The 22,857-nt window shown below is 57.3% G+C and overlaps 2 protein-coding genes across 13 annotated transcripts in view; one reads left to right on the top strand and one right to left on the bottom strand.

The window, feature by feature from the left end:
• SPTB (spectrin beta, erythrocytic) overlaps positions 1-4,375 on the top strand; it is a 131,490-nt gene extending 127,115 nt beyond the window's left edge. The window contains exons 33-36 of the mRNA XM_071213871.1: positions 1,017-1,279; positions 3,522-3,695; positions 3,964-4,006; positions 4,118-4,375. Coding sequence (XP_071069972.1) covers positions 1,017-1,279; positions 3,522-3,695; positions 3,964-4,006; positions 4,118-4,285 — 648 coding nt within the window. The 3' untranslated portion in view covers positions 4,286-4,375. The remainder of the gene's footprint in view (positions 1-1,016; positions 1,280-3,521; positions 3,696-3,963; positions 4,007-4,117) is intronic.
• A 4,585-nt stretch (positions 4,376-8,960) lies between these two features.
• Positions 8,961-22,857, bottom strand: part of PLEKHG3 (pleckstrin homology and RhoGEF domain containing G3) — a 45,929-nt gene continuing 32,032 nt past the window's right edge. For 3 of the 12 annotated variants that reach the window (XM_058293283.2, XM_004477275.5, XM_071213874.1), the window contains exons 3-18: positions 22,619-22,716; positions 21,389-21,458; positions 21,144-21,190; positions 20,882-21,032; positions 20,636-20,767; positions 20,229-20,411; positions 19,951-20,043; positions 19,599-19,685; positions 19,376-19,409; positions 18,959-19,057; positions 16,169-16,207; positions 15,665-15,687; positions 14,840-15,202; positions 14,189-14,302; positions 10,836-12,258; positions 8,961-10,348 (exon numbers count right to left, since the gene is read on the bottom strand). In XM_058293283.2, the coding sequence (XP_058149266.1) occupies positions 9,651-10,348; positions 10,836-12,258; positions 14,189-14,302; positions 14,840-15,202; positions 15,665-15,687; positions 16,169-16,207; positions 18,959-19,057; positions 19,376-19,409; positions 19,599-19,685; positions 19,951-20,043; positions 20,229-20,411; positions 20,636-20,767; positions 20,882-21,032; positions 21,144-21,190; positions 21,389-21,458; positions 22,619-22,716 (3,654 nt within the window). In that variant the 3' untranslated portion in view covers positions 8,961-9,650. Of the gene's footprint in view, positions 10,349-10,835; positions 12,259-14,188; positions 14,303-14,839; positions 15,203-15,664; positions 15,688-16,111; positions 16,208-18,958; positions 19,058-19,375; positions 19,410-19,598; positions 19,686-19,950; positions 20,044-20,228; positions 20,412-20,635; positions 20,768-20,881; positions 21,033-21,143; positions 21,191-21,388; positions 21,459-22,618; positions 22,717-22,857 lie in introns of all 12 variants that reach the window. The other 9 variants (XM_071213878.1, XM_023584310.3, XM_071213873.1 and 6 more) reach the window with 5 other exon arrangements.

Here is a 22,857-nt window from a genome sequence, read left to right on the forward strand (position 1 = left end):
GGGTGGCTCAGCACGGCCTCTGCAGAGATACCCAGCCGGGGAATGGGAGGCCTGTTTCCCCTTCTCATGGGCACCTGCAGAGACAGCAAGCAGTGTCCTTGGAGGACCCTCACGTGGCTTGGGCAGGAGTTAGGATCACCCACCGTCCTCCTAAAGGAAAGTGCAGGGAGGTCAGAGCACAGCATTTCCCCAGGGCAATGACACTGACGTCAGTGATTCTCATGTTAGAGAAACTGCTGCACACGAGAGCCATATGAAAATTATTTGTGTGCTGACCCCGCTCCAGATAGGTTAACTCAGCATCTTGGGGGTGAGGGCTAGGAATTACCTTAAGAGTTCCCAAGGTAATGGTAAAAAGCAGCCAGGGTTAGGAACCACTGCCATACTCCAACAGAGTCCCATCAAATGACGGGAGCAGGGCCAGCTAGTCCAGCCCGATGGCCCAGGAAGGTCTGCAGGTGGCACTGGTAGTGCCTTGAGCATCAGGGCTTTAGCCACAATTCCAAAGCAAAAGAATAGTTGCCACTCAACATCCTATTACAAGTGGTTTCAAACTTGCCTGAGCAGCAGAACCCTTTCTTCATATGAAATCTTGGCCCAAGCCCCAGCTACACCTCAGCTGAAGTTAAGTGAAGCAGCAGTAGGGCCTGGAGCTGGGAAGTGGGCCAGGGCTCTGCCATCAGCATTGGAAACCCCTGGATGCACAGTCAGTCAGACCACCTAAGCTTTCTCGAAGATCCACACTCTCTTATGTTAGATTGGAGCTGGGGGGCAGGGGGCGGTGGAGGGAGAGCTGGGGACATGGGCAATGTCTAGGGAAGCAGACCAGATGGGTCCCTGGGGCCGATCCCAGGAGAGGCAGGATGGGGCAGGGGCCAGAGAGCAGAGGGGAACCAGGCTCAGGCAGGGCCCGGAAGAGGCCTCTGGGAGCGGGGTGACTCCCCAGTTTTGCTGAGAATGGCTGTCCCTGGGCCCCAGACCCAGCAAGGTGTCTCCTCCCATGTGCCCTTGAGTAGGGGGAAGAAGAGAGGCCACGGTCTGGAGACCTGCAGCCGCCACTGCTGCCAGAGCCACGCGAGGACGGCCAGGAGGAGAAATCGGGGGGGGACGAGAGGCCGGCCACGGAGCCTCTCTTCAAGGTCCTGGACACTCCTCTGAGCGAGGGTGATGAGCCCACAACGCTGCCAGCCCAGCGGAACCACGGGCACAGTGTGCAGATGGAGGGCTACCTGGGCCGCAAGCACGACCTGGAGGGGCCCAACAAGAAGGCATCCAACAGGTGCGTGTGGGCTTTGGGGGGGCAGAGCGGCTGGTAGGGAGGGGAGGGCTGGGCAGCTTCCAGGGGACCTCTCCGCCAACGAAGCCTGGGCAACGTGGCTGTGTGTTGGGAGAGGGAGGGCCTCCAGGCACCCCTCTGGATCAGTCCTGGGGGTAACTTGGTGGGGTGGAAAAAGCCCATCTCTGGATCCAGGCCCGAGTTCAAATCCTGTGACACCATACAAGTTAGCCTCTTTAAGTTTGTATAAGGGGGCGATAACCACCTCACACCTGTCTGGCAGTTACCATGCCTGGTGCTCAGTGAACCCTGACTTTATGTTTCTTCTCAGCCCAGGGCTGGCTAACAGGTAGGTGCTTCCTGAGTCTTGGCATTAACGACATATCCCTGACCAAGTCCCACTTTTGAACTAACCTGTGCCTGTTTCCTCACCTGTAAAATGGAAAATGGGAGTGGGGAGGTACCTAGATGCCTCCTAGGGACCCTGGCAGCACTGTCACTCAGTGACTCTAAGACCCTGCAGCTCCAGGGCTGTGTCCTGTCCTGACCACTGAGGCAGCTGTGTCCTTGATTCACCACCAGGGCTGTCCCTGCAGGAAGAGGCCCTTAGGGGCCCTGGAGGCAGGGCAGCTCTAAAAGGTTCCCAGGGCCACCTGGCAGCACACACAGCCTGTCCCGAGCTATTTCAAAAGTTCTTCAGCAATTTGGGGGGCCAGCTACTCTGAAGAGGTTTATTGCCATATGGAGTCCACCAGGAAAGAGGCTTTATATTAGGGGCTTCTAGTCCATGTTGACTGATAAAATCTTTTCAACAGCCCTGTGATAATGACATTAGCATATTTCAGATGGGGAAACAGGGTCTCAGAGAAGTTGTTGTTTGTTCAAGGGCAGGATTTTACTCCAAAGTTCCACCTTCTCAGCAAACTCCCCACGTGGGCCACAAGCCCACAAAAGGAAGCGAGGGGTAAAGCAGAGAGCCCCGGGGTGGGAGTCAGAAGTCTCCAGTTGTTGAAAGGCACTCGGCCAGCTTCGAACAAGTCGGATTTCTCTCTCTGACCTCCAGTACTTCCGCCCTAGGTGTGCAATTAGTTCTTCACCTTCCTATCTTAAAAGGGAAGAGAAGAAGGGGAGGAGAAAGAAAAGCTTAGTGTTTCTCAGTGTTTCTGTAGAAATGCAGCAACGGCCCCCCTATTAGTCAGCGGAGCTAAGAGCTGGCCGTCAGCCCGCACAGCAGCTTGTGAGCCTGTTCTCACCAAACAAGCTGAGATGAGCCTTGATTTACACAAATGTGTTTCTTTAAAAGGTGCTTAGGGAGTGGACGTGTCTTGAGCAGTTAAGCGCCTGCTTCGCACATGGGAGGTCCTGCGTTCGGTTCCTTATGTCCCCTAAAAACAAAACAAAATGAGCAAAACAAATGAAAAAAACAACTCAGGGGAGCCCATGTGCCTCAGTGGTTGAGTGGCAGCTTCCCAAATATGGGGTCCTGGGTTCAATCCCTGGCCCCCGGTACCTCAAAAAAAAAAAAAAAGTTCTTCGAGAGTATACTGCACATACATCATCAAAACAAAAAATAAAAACTACCACCAAAAACCAAAACTAAGCACACCCCTGCTCAAGTCAATTCACAGTTCTGCAGTGAAACTCTAACATGCTAATGGATATAGAAATGTTTTGAAAAGTTTACATTGTTGGCCAAAGATTCAACAATTCTACTTCTAGAAATGTATCCCAAGGTTAATATCAAAGTTTCAGGCAAAGATTTATGCATAAGACTGTTCATCACATCACTATTTAAATGCTGAATAATTTTTTCAGTACTGTAAGGTCCAACAACAGTAAAGGGATTGATTTATACATATGATTGGATACTATACAGCTATTCAAAATTATTTCCAAGAAATACTTGAGTATGGGGGGAAATATGATATAGTGTTAAGCTTTGAAGCAGGTGTAAACTTGAATATACAGCATACCCCAATTTTAGATACACACATGAATAGAAAAAAGACTGGAAGGAAATACATAAAAAGTTAACAATAGTTAACTTTAGTGGCAAAAGTACACGCAGATAATTTATTTTCTTTCCTTTTTTCTCTATTTTCCAATCATTTTTTTAACAGTAATACGCACTACTATTAATCAGGGGAGAAATGGTGTGATTTTTTTAAAAAGGCAAAGCCACAGGAATGGACTATAGAGCTGCTGTACCAGGGCTGCGGTGACCTGCCTGCTTGCGTCCTCGCAGGTCCTGGAACAACCTGTACTGCGTGCTCAGGAACAGTGAGCTGACTTTCTACAAAGACGCCAAGAACCTGGCCCTCGGGGTGCCCTACCACGGGGAGGAGCCCCTGGCCCTGAGACATGCCATCTGCGAGATCGCCGCTAACTACAAGAAGAAGAAGCACGTCTTCAAGCTGAGGTGAGGCCCTGCTTGCCCACGGCCCCTACCCTGGGCCCTGGACCCTCCGAGCCCTCGGGGCTGGTGGCTGATGTGGCCTTAGCAACCCGGCAAAGGCCCATCCCACGGGACCAGCTCCAGGCCCCTCAGGGATTTTTCAATTCAAAGGAGCTGATGTTCACCTCTCTTAGAAGTTGCTGCGCTGTCTGAGAGGGTTGGGTCATTGGGCAGGCTCCGGGGCAATGGGGGCGCAGGCGGCCCCACGACAAGAAACCCTTTGTTCTCCCAGGCTGAGCAACGGCAGCGAGTGGCTCTTCCATGGCAAGGATGAGGTAAGTGCAGGGCCGGCCTAGCCCAGGGCGACAGAACCCCAGGCCACTCTGCCTCCCTCTTCTGCCGGGTTCCGATGGGTGGGGGACCGGCCCTGACGTCTCCACCCGCAGGAGGAGATGCTGTCCTGGCTGCAGGGGGTGAGCGCCGCCATCACCGAGTCCCAGAGCATCCGCGTCAAGGCGCAGAGCCTGCCCCTGCCCTCCCTCACCGGCCCCGACGCGGGCCTCGGCAAGAAAGACAAGGAGAAGAGATTCAGCTTCTTCCCCAAGAAGAAATAGCGGCCCGCGGCGCCGGTCGGCCCCGGGGGAGGGGACCGAGGAGGGCGGACGGGCGCGCGCAGCCGGGCGTGGGGACGTGCAGGGACGAGCGCCTGGGCCAACCCGCCAGGGCGCCCGCGGACTTGACCTTCGCCACGGCCCGCGTCCCCCTCCAGCCCGCCGCCCGGGCCGCCCGCTGCCTGCCGCCTGCCTCCTCCGTGTCGCCGGGCACGCCCGGGCGGGGTCCCGGGGCCCCACGCTGCACTGCAATCGCTGCCTTCGCCCGCCGGGCCCGGGCCACCAGTCCCCAGGGCCTCCCTCCACGCCGGCCGCGCAGCTCCGGCCTCCCCAACACCGCCCGACGGACGGTCAGCGCCAGGGTCGGCTCCAGGTAGAGGGGGCTCCGGGCTCCTATGGGACCCTCGGGGCAGGGAGACGGCTCCCTGAGGCACACGCCCTCCTCCTCCCCTCACCCGTCGTCCTACGGAGCTGAAGGTGCGCCAGCCCCCTAAGCCCCTTAAAAGCTAACGGGGTCCCTCAAAAGCTGCCCACTCCCAAAACAAGTTGTGCTGGCGCCCCTTCCCCACGCCAGTCGGGAGCAAGATAAAAGAGGACGCTGGGAATGTCTGGCATGTGGAAGGAGCGCTTGGGTCGGCCCACAGAACCCTAGCGCTGGGCAAGGGCTGCTGGGGGACTGAGGAGACAAGACAGAAAGCAGGACCTTGGGTGCCCCCCTCCTCCCCTGCCCCCACTGGGCTTCCTTTGAACCTAGACTCTCAGCTCAGGGGCCCCCCACCTCCATTCTTCCCTCCTCCTCCCACCCCACCCCAAGAAGGGGAGGGGGAGACACCCTCCAAAGATCCATGGGTCCTGCAAGGAGCCTCCTGCTGCCTCCAGCATCCTGTGCCAGAACCACAAGTGGCAAACCACGGTTAGAGCTTAAGGCCCAAGGCTCAGACCAGGAGGGACAGATCCGTCTCTACACTGCCTAAGGCTCTCCCTCTTCACTGAGACCTTCCACCAATGCCCAGTAGCAGCCAAACCAGCAATATATGAGTCCGACACAGGATCCCTTAGGGAGACAGAGGAGGTCCCCAGATATAAGATGGACAGACACCCCAGCAGCACCCGGAGTAAAGCATCCCAACATCAAATGCCCATTTGTGTCCTGTCTGCAGCTGGCACCACATTAGAGTATTGGTCAGACAGACAGCAAAGTTTATCATCCATCACCCTGAGGTGACAAATGTGGCCACACCTGGGTAGATACATCCCTACCCCAGTAACCCAACTATCCCTGGAGAGGTAGGGCAAATTCGGGGGCTAGAGCCATGGAGGTGTCATACTCCCTGATAAGCCTCTCCTGAAGGTCCTGCCCTTGAATTTTGGGGGAAAGAGTCACATAGATGCAGAGGTCATCGAGTATCTATCACTTCCCATCCCCAGGCACAGCTAAAAAGGGTTCTGCAGTCATCATCAGGGATACCTTGCCTTATGCGGCTAATGACAGACTTCTGGAGGGAAGACACCACTCATTCCAAAAGAATTTCTCCCCTTACTCCACTCTGAAAGCAATACAGCTCCAGCCCAGCATCAACTGGGATTGGGCCGAAAAGAAGGGTCAAGGTGGGGCGGCAGGGATCTTCCCCAGGGGAGATCATAAAGGTCCTGGGGCCTGCAGTTGCCATGTCCATCACCTTCCTTCCCCATGGGAAGCTTCGACACCCTGAGATGATTTCTTGGCAAGTGGATGAGGCTCAGGTAGAAGCCACAGGGCAGGCATCCAGTTACGAGACCTTCTCCGAAGCCTTTGGTGCTGATCAGCGCAGGCACAGCTCAGAGATCAATACTACCCATGCCCTGTGTCCCTGACAGCATGTCAGGATGAGCCAACTCCAGCAGGAAAGGACCACGGCAGGGAAGAAGTTAGCCAATGGAGCCTCATTTCCCCAGACCGGGTGTACCCACCTCTGTAGTCAGGGTCTTCATTTGGCCTCAGTGCAACCCTGCAGCCCACTTTGTGTCAACAGAACACCTGGAGTGCCATTCACCAGCCTCCTCCTATGCCTGGGGAAACCAAGGCATGAGGCAATCATGGTGGCTTCTGATACACTGAAGGGCAGGTCCTGCTCTAGGGCAGAGGGTGGGTTCCATGCTGAAGGGCAGACAGTGGCAAGCACTTCCCGCAGCTGTGTCCCTGAGCCAGTCTTTAGGGAGCCAAGAGATAAGGGGTGGCCCTCTCTACTCCACATGTCCAAGTAGCTCCTGAAGTGAGGAACTGTCCAGCAGGCACCTCCACAGACCTAAGAAGGAAAACGCCTCCACAGACCTAAGAAGGAAAGGGCCCCAGTGGAAGAGCCAGGATTTCACATGGCCCCAGGTCATCGGTGGGCAAGGGCAGCAGCTGCATATGACCCTCCACCCATTGCCAGCCCTTTACGCACCCCTCCCAGGTCACACAGGCCCCAAACACTCAACCACCTGGACTGAAACTGCAGGTACGCAGCTTTGGGTGACCTTGTACCACACCAGGCTAAGCTCCGGGCGTCCTGGCAATGTGTCTTTTTTTCTCCTTACATTTTCTCCTTTGCAGTCTTCTCTAACAGTGTTCCAGTACTAGGTGACACACCTCCAGTCCACACCAGCATAAAAGGCTTCCTCCCCAGGGCAGTTTTAGAGGAAGCTCCTTCTGGGCATGGTCAGGCTGTCCTCCTGCCCCCTCTTTCCCCCATCGTGCCCTGGCTGAGGAAGGCACGGAGGGGCCTCAGGCTTTCCTCCCTGCCACTGACACCCATTATGGAGGCCCTGGAGGGTTTGGCTTCCCCTGCACACCGCTCCTCCCTCCCTCCTGTCAGAGGGCACCTGGGGTCCCCTAGGCTGGCCCTGGGTCATCCTCCTTCTGCAGTGGGAAGGGGATCTGCAGATCAGAGGAAGGTGAGGCCGGCAGACCACATGGCTTGGTCCCTTGGACAAGCAAGCTCAGGGAGGACACAAGGAAGGAGGTGGGTGCAGGAACGCAACCCTGTTGGTTACAGACCATTCGATCTAGGGCTGGCCCTGGGGCCGGCTGGGCCTTGTCCTCCACCTGCTCAATTGTGCTTCCACCAACCAGAGGAAACCCATTTACTAGTTTTTCTAATAAATGAATAATGCTCCATATTTCTCTTCTGATTTCTTGACTTGTCTTTGTTTCCACTTGTACTGGGCCAAGGAGCACTGACTGAGCACAGGGAGAGGATAAGTGAGCAAAGAGGGGCTGCTCTGTCCACTGTGGAGACAGAGGGACAGCCAGACTCTCTGGCCTGTCTCTAGGTGTCTCATAGGGCAACTGCCGGTGGGCACTCAGGCTCTCTGCCTTACCTGGAGACCTGAGAAAAACTCACCCACTCATGCAGTTAATCAACTTGAGGGCCTGCTGCAGGCCAAGGGTGCTCCGTAAAACTCATACACCTTTCCTCACTGAGCTCAGGAAGGTATACAGGCCTGACACCTATCACGAGGGTACAGATTCATTTGGTCCTGGTGAAGCCCAGGCATCATCCTTTTTCAAAAAGAGAATTCTAAAGAGCAGCCAATGAGAACAACTGGCCTGGCTCAAGATCCCCAGACACAGCCAGATGGCTACATTCCAGGTGTTGGCTGGAACTTGCTGGGCCCCACCCCCTGAAGAGTCTGAGCCAGAGTCTGAGAAGCAGCTCCCATTCCATAGAGGAGGACAGAGTTGTAGTGTCAGGGCTGGGACAGAACCTGGGTCTCCTGGCTCCCTCCGGTGGGCCTGCCGAGCGCCGTATCCTGACTTGCCTGGTAGGAGCCAGCTGCTCTCTCCTCAGTTCTGAGGTCATCTCAGAACATTCTGGCCGGCTGGTGGGACAAGGGCTGGCTCTGCCCTACTCTGCACCTGCTCAGGAGCAGCCTCCATGCCCCTCAGATCTCACCTTCTCGTTGTCCCTTTCTGGACCCATCTCCTGTTTGAGTCTGTCCTCCTCGGTCAGAAAACCTGCTGAGCCCCAATCAGAGATCTGGGGGAACCCCTGTGGGGCAGACCCACCGCCTGGGCTCTGCAGCCCTCTCCTCCAAGGCCCCAGTCAGAAGAAACTGGGCAGAACAAGGGTGGATCCACCCTGGAGAAAGGGTAGAAACCCTACTGAGGAGGAGGGAGGCATTCCTAACCCTTTGAACCAAAGACACTTTTCAGAATTGGATGAAAACGGAGGCGCCATCCCATAAAAATGCACATGCCTCCCTCATCCAATGTTGTGTGTCACTTTAAGACATTTTTAGACCTCAAGTTCAGAACCCTTCTAGAATGTCTCACGGGAAGTAGAGAGAGAAGAGTAAAAGGCATCAGACTCTGGAAGCTTCTGCCTATTAGAAAAACATTCTGTTCACTCCCCTACCCTCCCCCCCCACCGCATACCTATTTTTAGTCCAACTTTGCCCCTTGTGGTAAAGCGCTAAAGGCTGACGTGGCGGGGACCCTGCAGACAGAGACGTCCAGAGCGGGGACAGCAGAGAACAAGCTCCCTCCTGCAGGCACCGCTGCCCCGGCTTCCCACACAGCACCCTAGAGCCACAAGCTTCAGGAGCACAGATGACGAGCGAGTGAATGAAGGTGGAACGACTGGTGCCCCAGCCCTGCCCACACACGACGCTGCCCACCCCAGGCAGGCCCCAGGAAGGAGGCCACACACGGTCGGCTGGTCAGCAGTGGTTATTGCACCATTGGCAAATAATGAAATGTGTGTACATTAGAGACCATCACAGGGGCAGCGAGACACCCTCGAAAGTACCTGAACTGGGTCAATTACATTCTTAACAGGAGGGGAAGACACAGCAGAAGAGACCCGCTCACGGGCACACACGCACGCGTGCACAAACACAACACAGACTGGAAAGCAATAAATTATTGGCCCGATTCTTGCCTGGATCCTAAGAACAGGCACAGTTACAGAGCAAAGCCTCCCCAGGCCACCTGCCCACGTCTCCCCCCGCAGTGGCAGTGGCCAGCCCACGCCAGAGGCCTGGGCAGTGCTTTCTCTCCCTGGGAAGAGGTAAGCTTAAATACTTGGCTTCTTTCCAGAGAAGAACTATGTACAAGGGAAAGAGCCACACCGCTTCCCAGGGGAAGGACGGCTCGTCTGGGCCTGTGGGATGTTGTTGCAAGCCCCAGGGGAGTGCCCTTGCCTAGGACATGCAAAAGGTGAGGACACTTGCTGAGTCTATCAGACACTGGAACATTCTTCCAGGGGAGATCAGAGGGAAAGGCCTTTCCCAAGGACCCTGGGTGGGGGCCCCTGGGAGCCCAAGTGAGCCCAGGCTGATGGGGAAGTGTGCGGAGGTTCTTCCTTCTTCCCCCACACGTCTCCTCCCTCTCCAAAGGAGTCAGTCAACCTATGGAGTTCAAGGCCTGGAATTTCTCCCGCAGGTTTCTCACTCGGCCCTGCTGGCTTGGGTCCACTGAGTCCTTGGGCTCCTCTTCCTTCAGCTGATACGCTGCAGCTTCCTGGGAATCGTGGCCCCGTCCCATCATGGCCGGTCCCTGGCCATTGCCCTGTTCCTTCCCCGCCTCCATGGGGCCTGACAGGGGCCCCTTCTCCATGATGATCACCCGCCGGTTGTTCTCTAGGGTGAGGTCTGCGGTGACATACAGGGCCTCGCTGCCATCCAGCCTGCCTGGGGGCCGCTGGGGCTGGGCGGCTTCCTCATCTCCCCAGCCCCTCTTGGGGCTCAGGCTGCCACAGAAGCTCACCCCACCTGACGGCAGGGGCTCCATCACATTTTCGGGCAAGGAGCGGCTGCGGCTGACCAGGCCGCGGGGCCGGCTGCCCTTGGCCTGGAGCACCTTGGTGTGGGAGGCGTACTTGGACCGCAGCTCTCGGACATCGGGCCAGCTGAAGGTCTCGGCGTCAAAGGAAGTGAGGGGGCTATGCGCAGAGGGCGACGCGATCCTTGGGCTGGCAGCAGAGGGGCTAAAGGAGAAACGCTGCGGCGACGTCTCCCCAGCAGAGCGGGGCTTGGGGGGGCTGTGCTCCGGGACCGTCGTCTGCTCCGAGTTGAGGAGGGACAGCACCAGCTTCCTCTTACCTAGAGGAGAAGAGCTGCCTGAGCCACTGGGCAGGGAGAGACGGGGCAAGCGGAGGCTCTGAACTGTCTGGGACTAACTTCCCAGGCAGAGTTGATGATTGGGGTTTTGGGTGTGATGGGAGAGAGATCTCATCTACCCTGCTCAGTTCCTTTATCAAAGGGAAAGAAGAAGAAGAAGAAAAGCCAGCGGAAGGGGAGACAGGAGTCAATGGAGATAAGAGCTTCTCTTAGAACAAAATGTGGCCAGAAGTGGCCGCATTTCCTCTAAGGGCCTCTGCTGAAAAGGCTGGGGGAGAGCAGTGAGAGGGCCCCAGGGCTCGGCCCCCACGTGCTAGACTGGCTGCCAAGGCACAAGGGCTCAGCCACCCTCTATTTGGCTCAGGGTCCAGCCCTCTCTTCAGCGGGTGCTTTCATCCAGGCTCCTGAATGGCACCCCGACCCCCCCGACTTGCAAGAAGGGCCCACTCCCCATCCCCAGTCCTTGTACCTTTGCCACCCAATGGCTCTCCAGCCTCCTTGTGCGGGCAGGGGAGGGTGGGGCTCTTCCCGTCCTTCTCGGGAGCCACCTTTGCCCAGTGCAGCGGTGGCCTGGCCATCTCCGCCTTGTTGCTCTTGATCCGGAGGCTGTACTGGCGGGCCAGCTGGTAGACCTTGTTTTTGACACGCTCGCTCACATGGCCGTCCATCACGTGGGAGAGCTGCACAATGCGGGGGTGCAGTGGGGCCACCAGCTCCTCCTGGGCACCGCTGCTCAGCTCCTTCACCAGCTCCTTCAGCTCCTGGGCCAGGTGGGATGGGCTGTGCCGCTCAGTGGGGGAGGCGCTCTCTGATGAGGCACTGGCCAGCTCCTCCGTGATGGCGCCCAGCTCATGCTCCTCTAGGATGAAGAGTGGCTCGTGCAGGTCAAAGCCGTTTGCCTGGCCCTGGCCCGGCCCCTTCCGAGGGCTTTCCCCAGAAGAATCCATACCCTCCCACAGCTTCAAAACTTCTGAAGAAGGACGAAACTCATCATCTGTGATGGGAGCTGGGTCCCTGGTGCATCCCTGGGCTGGTACTGGGAGATCAAACAGGGCCCACGAAGGCGGTTGGGAGCCCATCTGTCTTTTGCGTCCCACTGGAGCTATAGGCTCTGAATCTGGCCTGGGGAGGCTGTTAAACCTAGAGACAGAGTTTCTCACCAGCCCTTTGGGGATGTAGGAGAGGCTCTCACGGCGCCGGACACTGAAGCCCGCGTCGTGGTTCTCTGCATGCTCGTAGTAGCTCTTGATTCTGTCCAGCAAGAGCCGATCTCGGGAGGACAGCAGTGATTCCTTCTTCTTGCAGGGCGATCTGTCGGGCTCTGCTGGGCAGCCTGGGCTTGGGGGCTCTGTCCTATTGACAGGAGGGCCACTCTCTGGGGCCACTCCCACAATGACTTCCATTTCTGGGGGGAGCTGGGAGGAGCTGAGTGAGTCTGAGGTGCTGCCACACCGGGCAGGGCCCTTCTCGCTGCCCTCTAGGCTGAGCACGCTGCTGCTACGGCTGGTGAGCCGTGGGGTCCCAAAGCCACTGGACTTGCCATCCTCCAGTGCCAAGCTGCTCCGCCGGGAGAAGCTACTGACAAACCGCTCCGCTATGACACTGGCCTGGTCCAGCACAGATGGTGGCAGGAGGCTCTCGGGTTCTTGGGTGGCCCCCATTTCCTCCTCCTCCTCCTCACTGCTCAGGGTTTTGAGGTCCTCAGTGCTCTCGGCCACCATGAAGTCCACCATGTCAGCTGGGTGATCCACCCCCAGCAGCCCCTGGTGGGCAGCCAGCTGTGTTTCCAGGACTTCTGGAGAGTCGGTGTCTGAGGGCATCTCCTCAGTGCTGGGAACTTCCATGGCAGCAAATACCTCCTGCTCTGTCTCGGGCTCAGGGTCTGGCTCAACCTGGGACACAACAGAGAGTTCACATGAGCAGAAAACCTTTGTGAGACCCAGAGGATGAGGGAACAGCACGGCCTTCCCTGCAGTCTGTGGCTGAAGGCAGTCAGTCAAAAGTGGGGCAACAGGACCTCAGAGAGAAAGGGCTTGATCGCATTCCTTAGTCACTCTGCAGCTGGAGTGCTGGGCTCATGTTCTCAAACTCAAGAAAATCCTAGAAATGTGGATGGGGAGGGTGGCGGCACCTCTCAGACAGCCTGCCTAGCAACTACAGGGGCAAGGTGGGAGCCCACTGCGCAGGGTCAGGCACTGCCCGGGCTGGGTTTCCCAGGGGCTGCTCTCCCAGGTACCCCAAAGAGCCCATTGGTAAGGCAGCTCCCCTAGAACCCTAGGGGTTCTTCACACGGAGGTTCTGGGGTCCAAACACAGGTCTGTTCAGCATCAGTAGCCATGCCATCTTCCCAGGGAGGGGAACAGGGTCCTGCGGGCAATGACCATGTGCCGAAATCTTATCGGAGGATGAAGCTGGGAAGTTGGGTGCCACCGGCCAACCCCAGGGCTCAGCAGACTTGGCATACATCTAGCCAGATGGGCAGGGAGGGAAACAAGTCGGAGAACTCCCTCTTGATCCCCTTCAAAGTCATTTGAACCATAAAACTGGCCTGCAACAGGCAACTCGTGAGAGAAGTCTTAAGGAGAAGAACACAAAGAACTCTATATTCCGATGCGTGAGACCTCATCCCACTTGTTCTAGTCCAGAGCCTGCCCAACAGGACCCATCATCTAGAACCTGGACTGTCCAGCACAGTAGCCACCAGCCACAGGTGTGTGCTGAGTCTTTGAAATGTGGCCAGTCCAAAGGGAGACCTGCTGTAAGGGTAAAACGCACCTCAGATTTCCAAGACTTCATACAAGAAAAAGTACTAAGTATGTCATGAGGCTTGCGATCTAATATGGGCTTGTATCCAAGGCCACCCAGGTCTCTCAACCTTGCCCTGCCTTTGAGGACCACCCCGGGGTCCAGCCTTAGCCTCGTGACTATTTGTAACTTTGGGAAAGCAAAGGACTCGGTTTCATACAACCCACAGGCAGTGTGGGGTCATGGGAGTGGGCTTCTGAGTCAGTGACTCGGGTCTGAGCTCAGCTCTGCCCCTCAGCAGTCACCCACCATCAGGTAAGTCACTTGACCTCTCTAAGCCTCTTTTCCCTTCCAAGGCTGTTGCAGGGAAAAGGCAGAAATAAAATGCCTGATACACAGGAGGTACCCAGTAGGTACCGACACTCTACCCGTTACCTAGTACGCATGCTCCATTCTTAGGAAATATACAAGGTAGTACCAAAGATGGGAAGAGCATGAGGTACACAGCTACTGTCAAATGTTTAGAAAACAGGTTCATAGACACACTGAAAGACAGAATGATCGAACAAATGTGGCAAAAATGCTAAAAGGTGGTAAATCTGTGTAGCTGGGTGGGGGGAATGTTGGAGTTCTACGTATTTTTTATATTATTTTTGCAACTTGCTGTATGTTTGAAGTTATTTCAAAAGAAAAAGTTAAAAACGAAAACAAAACCCTACCCCTTGCCCAGGTGGGCACAGGGGTGGTTTTAATTGTGTGGCATGCCGGTGGGGAAAGGGACCAGCCGAGGGGGTCTGAAATCCAGCTCACTTTGCTAGCTGTGCCCCTTGGTGTGGGACTGCATCTGCCCAGAGGAAGGGGTACCTTTGCCTAATTTGTAGGAAGGAGTTGTCTGCTCACCACGCCGTGCACTCATAAGCTGGACAGGCTTCCAGAAGGGGTGAGCGTCCTGGGGGTGAGGAATCCCTGTTCCCAGGGGCCTGAAAGCCCCACCTGCAGACCTGGACTTCCAGGCTCCAAGTACCTCCGCACCAGCCCCGTCCCACTTGCTGGCCGGCCGCTCAGACAGCTGCTCACCTCTGGCAGGGAAGAGATGGAGTCGAAGCTCAGGCACTTCTCAGGACTAGTGGAAGACCTGCCACGGGGTCTTCTGTGGGCCTGGGAACCCTCAGGCTCCTTGCGCCCCTTCCCCTGCAGCAAACAGAGGGTAGATGTCAGCTCTACGACTGGGAGCTGGGCCCTTCTGCATCCCAGCATGGGCAGCCACCCCCTTGAGCCCCCAAGGGGGCTGGGCTGTGCCAAGGTAGCCTTGGATCTGAGCCCTTTCCAAGTTAGGCTAAACCGCCAGGACTGGGGATGCAAAAATCCCTGCCAGGCGTGTGCCCTTCGGCTACAGCCAGGCCTTTGGAAAAGCCCAACTGGCCTTTCCCCTCCAGGCCAGGTGGCCTTGACCCTTCCACCCCCACTGTGGGCTGGCTCCTCCCCCTTCTTGACCGCAGCGCACTCCATTAGCCATGCTTACTGGACAGCACACTGGTTAATGCCCAGAACGGGAACAGCACATGCCAGGGGCTCACCAGGGCATGACAGTGAGGCGGGGTTAAAAAGTCCTGATGCCAGGAGTAAAGGAACCAGGGCAGGGGGGTGGGAAGGGGAGGAGACTGTCAGGTGGGCATGCACATGCCAGGGAACATGCAAGGAGGAGGGGGGATCAAAGAGACACCTCACCATAGCGCCCCGGGAGAAAAGTAAAGCGTTGGCCCGATAGTGCCAGCAGTGGAGGGCGGCCAGCAGGGAGCTGGCAAAGTCGGCTACCTGCTCCGCCACTGCCAGGCTCTCCTCCTCCTCCTCCTCCTCCTCCTCCTCCTCCTCCTCCGAGACCGGGGGCTCCGGCCCAGCCCCCTTCTCGCTGCCTTGATGCCCTGCCAAGTCCTCCAGAGAGACCTGAAATGCTGGCTCCTCCTCCTCCTCTTCCTCCTCCTCCACCTCCTCCTCCTCCTCCTCCTGGGCAGGCCCTTTAGCCTCCAGCTGCAGGCCCCGAGGACAGGGGGGGTCCCCAAAGTCCAGGAGCACACCGGTACTGCCTGCGTGCTGTTCGGAGCACAAGAACCCTCGTGACCAGCCTCTGCTCTCAGCTGGGAGTGGGGAGACTTCCCGCACAGCACAAAACTGCATCTAGACCCCCAACCCGTCTCCAGCAGGGGTCAGTGAGGAGCAGGGGGCCTCCCGGGTAGGAAGGCTGGGCCCTGGTCAGGATCTCAGGACCCCCAGAGTCCCGCCTGCCCCAGGGGGAGGGAGAGAATCCAGGCTGGGCAGGCGACCGCCAGGTGCCATCCTCGGAAAAGGGTCCAGGAGGGTGCCCAGGGGCCAGGGCCATGGTGCATTCATCTCTGGGACCCTCCACAGCCCCGGCCCAGGGCACAACAGGTGCCTGAGGGCATTTGTTGAATGAATAAAGCCACTAAGACCTGGAGGGCCCAGGGGCTGACCCGGCAGTCCCACCCACTCTCAGGGCAGCCAGTCCACTCCCCAGCCACTGCCCACTGGCCTTACCTTCATTCCTGCTGTTTTGGCCGCTGACACCATCGTCATGTCCCCAGCACAGGGGCAAAGAGGAGGGAAAAGAGATCCATAAGCAGGAGAAAGAACCTCTTTCCAGAGGCCAGAGCCCCTGAGCCCCTGGGGGAGGCCTCACCGGGGGCCCCGACTCCCAGGCCCTCACCCAGTCCCGGCTTTGAGGAAATGCCTGACAGAGCAGTACAGCTCTGTGCCTGGTCCTCAGGCACCTGTTGTTACGCAAGAACTAGGTTCAGGGGAGGGGGAAGGTTAACACCCCACCCAGACGGGGGACGCCAAGGGGCGAGACCCTACTGCCAGGTTTTTCTCTCCTCATGGAGGAAAGAGAACTAGAGGCAGAAGCCCCTCGCAATGGTGTTTGACAGCCCCCGACCCAGGCCTTTCCCTGTTTCACCTTCCCGGCCCCATCCCACCCACACTTACATGCTGCCCCCACCCCGGAGTTCACTGGGAATGGCCATCCACTCCCCTCACACACACCTTTCTCACTGAGTTGCCTGAGCAGGTGTTTGGTTGGCTCTGAGGAGGGAAACAGACAGGCCAAGTCAGCGGCAAGCCGGGAAGGAGCTGTGGCTGGACCTGACCGCGCGCTCCCAGCGCCACCAGCCCATCACCGGCTCAAAGTCCGCTCTGGCTTGGCTCCCAGCAGCCCCAGGGCCCGAGGAGGCTGCCCTCCACAGTGCCACCAAGTCCCCTCACACCTGCCCCAGAGGGAGGACGGGCCCAGGCCACTCCCATCTGGCCCTGGGGACCTCCACTCTGCCCGCCAGCCCCAAGGGCCACTGCCCAGTCCCGCGTTAGCGCCCGTCACCCGAGGCCCTCGGTCCAGGGGGCTGGGAACAGAGCCCCATGCTGCTCCTTTGAGACGCGCTTCTGGAGGTCCCTGGCTCCACCTCAAGCCCCACCCTTCCTTGCAAGGAGCACCTCAGCACATCAGCTGCACCCACCACCAAGCCCTCTCAGAGCACCCGGGCTGGGAAGCAGAGGTCACACCCGACTTTCTACGGCCCTTAAGGCCTGCCATCACGAAGCCTCGCTGCCCGCTGGGGAGTGTCGCCCGGCTGTATAGGGGGCGACCAGGCTCTGGGGAAAGGATACAAAACACATCCATTAGGCTGATGGTGTCCCCACCATTTACCCCAGGCCTTCTGGGGACAGACTTGGGACAGACTTGAGACAGGAGGGCAGGGGTAAAAGGACTCTGTCTCGGGGACCTCCCTCTACAGAGCCCTGGGCTCGGCCCACCCCTATCCTTGCCTGACTGGCACTAAATGGGAGGCCTGGGCATGGCCCCAATTTTCTATAAACTTGGAGCCAGACAGAAAGTCTACTGAGATCTTCCAGGGCAGAAGAACATCCTGAAGAATGTTTTTCAACAGAGAAACACATACATCTGTACATGCACACATGCACATGCGCGCACACACACACACACTCTATCTACATCAACATACGTAAACACCCATGTTTTTAAAGTGAGAGAAATATAAAACACCCCCCCCCTTTCTTCATAAAACCTGTAATCAGGAATACTTAAAATAAATGACAAATAACTTAGGATATAATCAGAGTATCTTACTTTTGCATACTACACTCTTGGGCCCACCTCAGCTCTCTGGAAGTAGCGATAGAAATGTCTATGGGCAACGAGAGCAGATGGCAAAGCCCAGGCACTAAAGCTCCCACACACGGCCTGGGTCCTCCTTGGCTACTTTTACACACAGTTCCCATCATCTTGATCAAGTGATGTTGACAGATTGGGAGAGGGAAGACAGGCTGCTACAGGCAAACACGCTAGGATGGACGAGAAGGAACACTTTTCAGTGCTATGGAAGAACTGCACAGATGGCTATGACACCCCAAGTGCAAGCTGTCTCTATGTAACTGACAGTCCGTACACCCCACTCCCCCAACCCTTCCCTCCGATCCGGATAAGTACAAGTTTAATGGAAGTCAGCATCCTCTGTCTTAAAAGGCCCCAAAGCATGAAATATGTTTTAAGAGGATGTCCATTTCATGATGGTTAAAACTAAAAACAAAAACAAACACAAAGCAAACTCTTAGCATTTACAGGGTAAAACGTCAGCCACGTGGGAATTTCAGCTCTCTAAAGTTGGCTCTTCTCCTGGGTGCCTTGGAAAGTTAAAGTTGATAACAACATTAAGATGATAGTATTACTAATTCCACCACCATCATCGCTTAATGAAAGTTTCTATGTGTCAGAAGCTTTCGATTCTAAACTAGGGCAAGTTAGTGAGGATGTCAGAGGCACAGGAAGAGAATTACAGGGGAAAAAAGGAAAGAACAGAGGGGTCCAGAGACATGTAAAGGAGTACTCCCAATGTGACTTTTAACACAGGATACCATAAAACTGTTGCATACATAGCAATATACCCAGGGTTCAAGATCACCCTGAATATAATACCAAACAAAATGAAAATACAAAACCTTTCCAGGGACTGCTCTGCTCCATCTGCCAGAAGCCCAAAGCCCAAAGGTCAATTCACATAGGTGTTTGGGGAATATGGGGCCATGGGCAACCAAAGCCCAAAGGAGAAGCTGGGACCGTCCTCTCAATCACTCCAAAATTTTCCTCACCAGGGGTCTTTAAGATAATTCCTACCTCGTGCAAAAATCTGGCAGGCACGCAGCTTAGGCCAAACCTGTGCCTCGGCCTCAAATGAATGCTACAGTGAAAACAGACTTAGAAAACACACACACATCCCTTGCTATGGGGGCTCAGAATAAAACAGGGTTTTCTCTTAAATAGCTCATTCCAATAAATCCAACAACACAGTAATGGAAGAAAACCCAGGAGAGGAAAACTTTCTTCTAAGACCCAAAGTAAATATTTCCCATTGGATTTGCTGCCACTTGGAGTCTAATTTGTTTTCCCCAAGTCCTGCTTCTGCTCTGTTGTCCAGGACTGGGCTGGGGAGCATCCATGATCCTAGATGGCCAAGAAGAGAGGATGAAATTGCAGGGGAGCGAAGAAGGAATCCCAAGACCTGAATGAACAAGTAAACTGAGGTCTTGAAAAAGGCGGGCTGCCTAACCCCGGCGGGCAGGAAGGCCCAGAGGTGGCTGCTGGAAGGGCTGCGCGAGTGCAGGGAGAGGACGCTCCACCGATGTCCGCACACCCTCCCTTCTGCCCTTTCCTAGGAGTTCCGGAGGGAGGAGAGCGGCAGCCCCGGACATTGCTATGACGGTCCCCTGCCTGGTCAAGCGTCCTAAGAAGAGGCCACTCTGCCCGCACAGACCCTCCCTTACCAGACTGCCGGCGGCCCTGGCGCACGTGGGTGGACACCTCATCCTGGGAGGACCACGCCTTCTTCAGCCGCTCTGGGCTGTAGCGATATCGGTTGGGATCTGCAAAAGGAGAAAGACACCAGGCCTTAGGTCCCCTACGATCGCCCTTGCCCTAGACTCGGCCCACACCCTGCCCATACCCCACCATGTCCTTGCTGCCCTCCCCAGGATACCCAGAGCCCCTCGTCTTCTATCCTACGGCAGTGCCGCCCGGAGCCCCACCCCTTGGTGGCAACGGGGCTGGAGCCCTGCAGTATATACCCCCAAAAGGATCCTCCCCTAGAATACGAGTATCAGGCAAAGCTTCCTCAGGACACAGGCTGACCAAGAGAGACGTCCACGATTAGGGTTAAGATAGGCAAAACAGGGTATACTTACAGTAGGAATCCATTTCCAAGATGGCTTCCTTGGCCTGGGAGGGGAAGGAAACCCACTAGTTAGGATCTTGCTACGTGCTGTGCCTCCCCGGGCCCAAGCTCGTCCTTGAGGCTTCAGGAGCACCCACAACACCATGCTGAGACCAATAACCAGCATTCAGCAGGTGCACCGGAGCTGGCCCCGAGGGAGCCAGGAGCCAGGCAGGGGCTGGCCTGGGAACTACCTTCTGGGGGATGGTGGTGTGGTGGTTCTCCAGGATGAGCCTCTTGAGGTGGTGCGTCCAGGTCCGTTTCTCCTCCACGGTTTTGGCCTGGAAGGACCCAAGGGAGGGGAACCCAGGGATTAGCCCTACAAGGCCTGAAGCAACGCAGCAGACTGCACGGGGACCTTGGTGAGGTTATTGCGACTCCTCGCCTAATCCTGAGTATACACAAGGGAGACCCCGAGGCTCAGAGCAGCTGAGCGAGGGGAGGAACCGGGCTTCACACAAGGGTGTTAGGCTCCAAAGCCCCTACCGGAGCCTTGCAAAGACAACCAGCTTGTTCTGCAGCCAGCTGCCCCACGCCGGCCCTCACCTGGATGCTGTACTGCTGCTTGCTGTGCTTGTAGTGGGTGACAGTGAAGCACAGGGAGTCTCTGGTGCTTTCGATCAGCATGAGGGAGGAGCACTGGGAGCAGAAAGAAAAGGGCAGTCAGGCATGAGAGGCATGCTGCAGTCCGGAACAGCAGGGAGAGTAGTCTGAGAAGGACGGCGCCGTGTCCATCCTGAACCCTGGGCTTGATGAAGCGGGACAAGAAGGAGAGCAGCCCGGGCCTGTTGGGAAGACAGGAGAAGGAGGTGGTGGCTGGTTACCGGGATGTGGCCTTTGTAGACAAAGTGATCGCCCCGCTTCTTGGTGATGAGCAGCGCCTTGTCAAAGAGGAAGAAGGCCCTCTCGTTGCGCACGCGGTGCACCCGGAACATGCCCTCCAGGACGAGCTCTCCGTAGGTGGTCAGGTCTGGCCCCTTCCAGTTGATGAGCAGTGACTGAATCTCCTGCAGCAGAGAAACCCCCGACCCCCAGGGTCAGGCTGCCTGTGACGCTGTTGGGGACCACACGGGGCCCCAAGGGGCCCCCCCAAAAAAAAACCTTTCCCACCAGGAACCACCACCCTTAGCTGTTCCCGGTGGGGTGACCACGTGCCCTCCCCCCAGGGGTGCCCCTCCTGCCCCCACCCGCCCACACTGGCTCTCCCTGCAGCCACCCAGCCCAGCAGCACCTGGAGCCGGACGGCGTGCTCATGCCTCCTCTTCATGTCGTTGATGTACCAGGCCACGCAGGTCATGGTGTCAATGGCATCCTCCACCACCTCGAAGCCGTCCTCTTCCTCATCAAAATGTTTAGCGATTTCCTGCACCGGACACAGGGTTTGGGCAACCCAGACTCGAGGACCTGGCCCCCCCCCCCCAGAGACATCCTGTTGTGCCCGATCCCCCCATATACTCAGGAGGACTCGGTGGGCTACCTGGAGCAGGAGGTGGTACTTGAGGATGCGCTGGACTGGCTTCAGCAGGTAGGAGCCCAAGGGCAGCGAGTGCTGCAGCAGCTCCTGCCGGTCCCGAAAGAACTTGGCCTGCTGCTTGTCCCGCATGCATTCAGTCAGGGCAGCCACAGAGCTGGGAGCAGGGAGAGGGGCCCGTCACTGCCTGGGGCGGGCCTGGATGGGGAGGTGGGGTGTCCCAAACTCATGGACGGGCTCTGTCTCCCCTCTCCACCCAGTTACTCACTTGGGGTAGTTGTTGCAGTACTGTGTGTAGATATCAAACTCCTGGCTCTATGGAGAGACAGGAAATAAACAGTAATTTGGCAGTAAAAGTGAAGACAGGCCCCCTTCCCGCCTAGGAGCCCACCTGCCTAGGACATCCCATGTACCCAGAAGCCCCTGGTTCTACCCCAGAATCCCTTCCCATTCCAGGGCCCCCAGCCCTCCCCTGGAGAGGGACCCTCGGGACTCAGACGCAGCCCGTCTTACCCTCTCCACGAAGCAGCTGGCCACAGCCACGGGGTCACTGTTGCAGCCGTCCAGGTCTCGGAGGAGCTGACTGGGGGAGGGAGGGGGAGTGGCCATCAGCGCCCGGACCCCCGCCCCCCCAGAGCCACCACTGCCCCGCCCCAGCCTCCTCATGCTCGGACACACGGTCAGCCCTGTGGTCATGCCGACGAGCGGGGGCTTCCACCCCCAGAGGGAGCCTCCTGGCTGCAACCCCGGAAAACAACGGGCACCACCGCAAAGTCAGAGAGGAAAGGAGGCCCACGTGCTCAGCGAGTGGGAGAGGAGGAGACACCGGTACCCACCTCAGCAGGGGACACGGCTCCTCTGCCGGCAGAAGGAGTCAAACACACAAAAGCAAAGATTAAAGCTGGAAGAAGAGGCAGGGACGACTCGCAAAGGAATGGAGGCCCAGGGACATGGGAAAGGATGAGAGCCAGGGCCAGTCCCTGAGCCCCTTGTTTTAGGTGGGAAAATGAGAAAACCTCTGAGCAGGCTCCCCTGCATAGTGCCCCCCCATCTGTGCTCCTCTTTTCAAACCCCTCTTCCAATCAGGCCCAAGTCTCCCCTGTACCCTGCCCTCCAGGACTTCTTGGGCTTGGGCTGAGGGACCTCCTACTGTGCAACCTAAGGGGGTCAGGGGGAGTTCCTCCTCCTCTCACAGATCTCCCACAAGCTCTGCTCCCCCGACCCAGCTCCCTCTCCTGGGGAGACTGTGGTCCGAAGCAGGCCGTGAGGCAGCCCCCGGCCAGACCTTGCTCAGTCTCCCCCATCACACTGTGCCTGTCCTGTGCATCCCGCGAACAACAGGTCAGACAATCTCCAGGGAGGCCCGACTGCTCATGGGTCCAGGGGAAGAGAGGGAAGAAACCGGGAGATGAGCGAGGGAGGGAGGAGGATGAGGGGGACAGAGGAGCCGCCCACGGGGTAGTGTGTCCACAGTCAAGGTCCAGCCTGCCCCGGGAGGGAGCTGGCCCAGGTGGGACCTGACATACTCGCGTCCTCCAACCACCTCCGTAGCCGGGCAGAAACACGTGAGCCCCGGGGTGCTTCTGCCCAGCTGGTGCTCTCTCCTCCTGCGAGGAGCTAACTAAACCCTGGGGCAGGGGTGACCATCCTGGGCCCTCGGGGTAGCCCCCGAGTCCTGGGCCACGCAGGCACCTCCCTGGACCCTGAAACCGAGGATGGGGAGAACGCGGCTCACCCACACACCTGTTCAGCGCATAGATGTTTTCTATGTTCCCAAAGAGGGCGCTGACTTGTTCTGGCTTCAGCAGCCCAGGCGTGTCGATGATCTTCAAGAGGTAGTCCTGTGCGGGGAGAGGCGGCAGCGCTCAGAGCTGGCCCCCTCCTTCTGCAGCCGCCTCCCACCTCCCCACCGGGGACAGGGTCTTCCTTGAGGATGGCCACACAGCCACCTTCAGTGTGCCGGCAGCTACTTTAACCAGCTT

Source organism: Dasypus novemcinctus, chromosome 3, assembly GCF_030445035.2.
Source record: "Dasypus novemcinctus isolate mDasNov1 chromosome 3, mDasNov1.1.hap2, whole genome shotgun sequence".
In the NCBI taxonomy this organism is placed as follows: domain Eukaryota; kingdom Metazoa; phylum Chordata; class Mammalia; order Cingulata; family Dasypodidae; genus Dasypus; species Dasypus novemcinctus.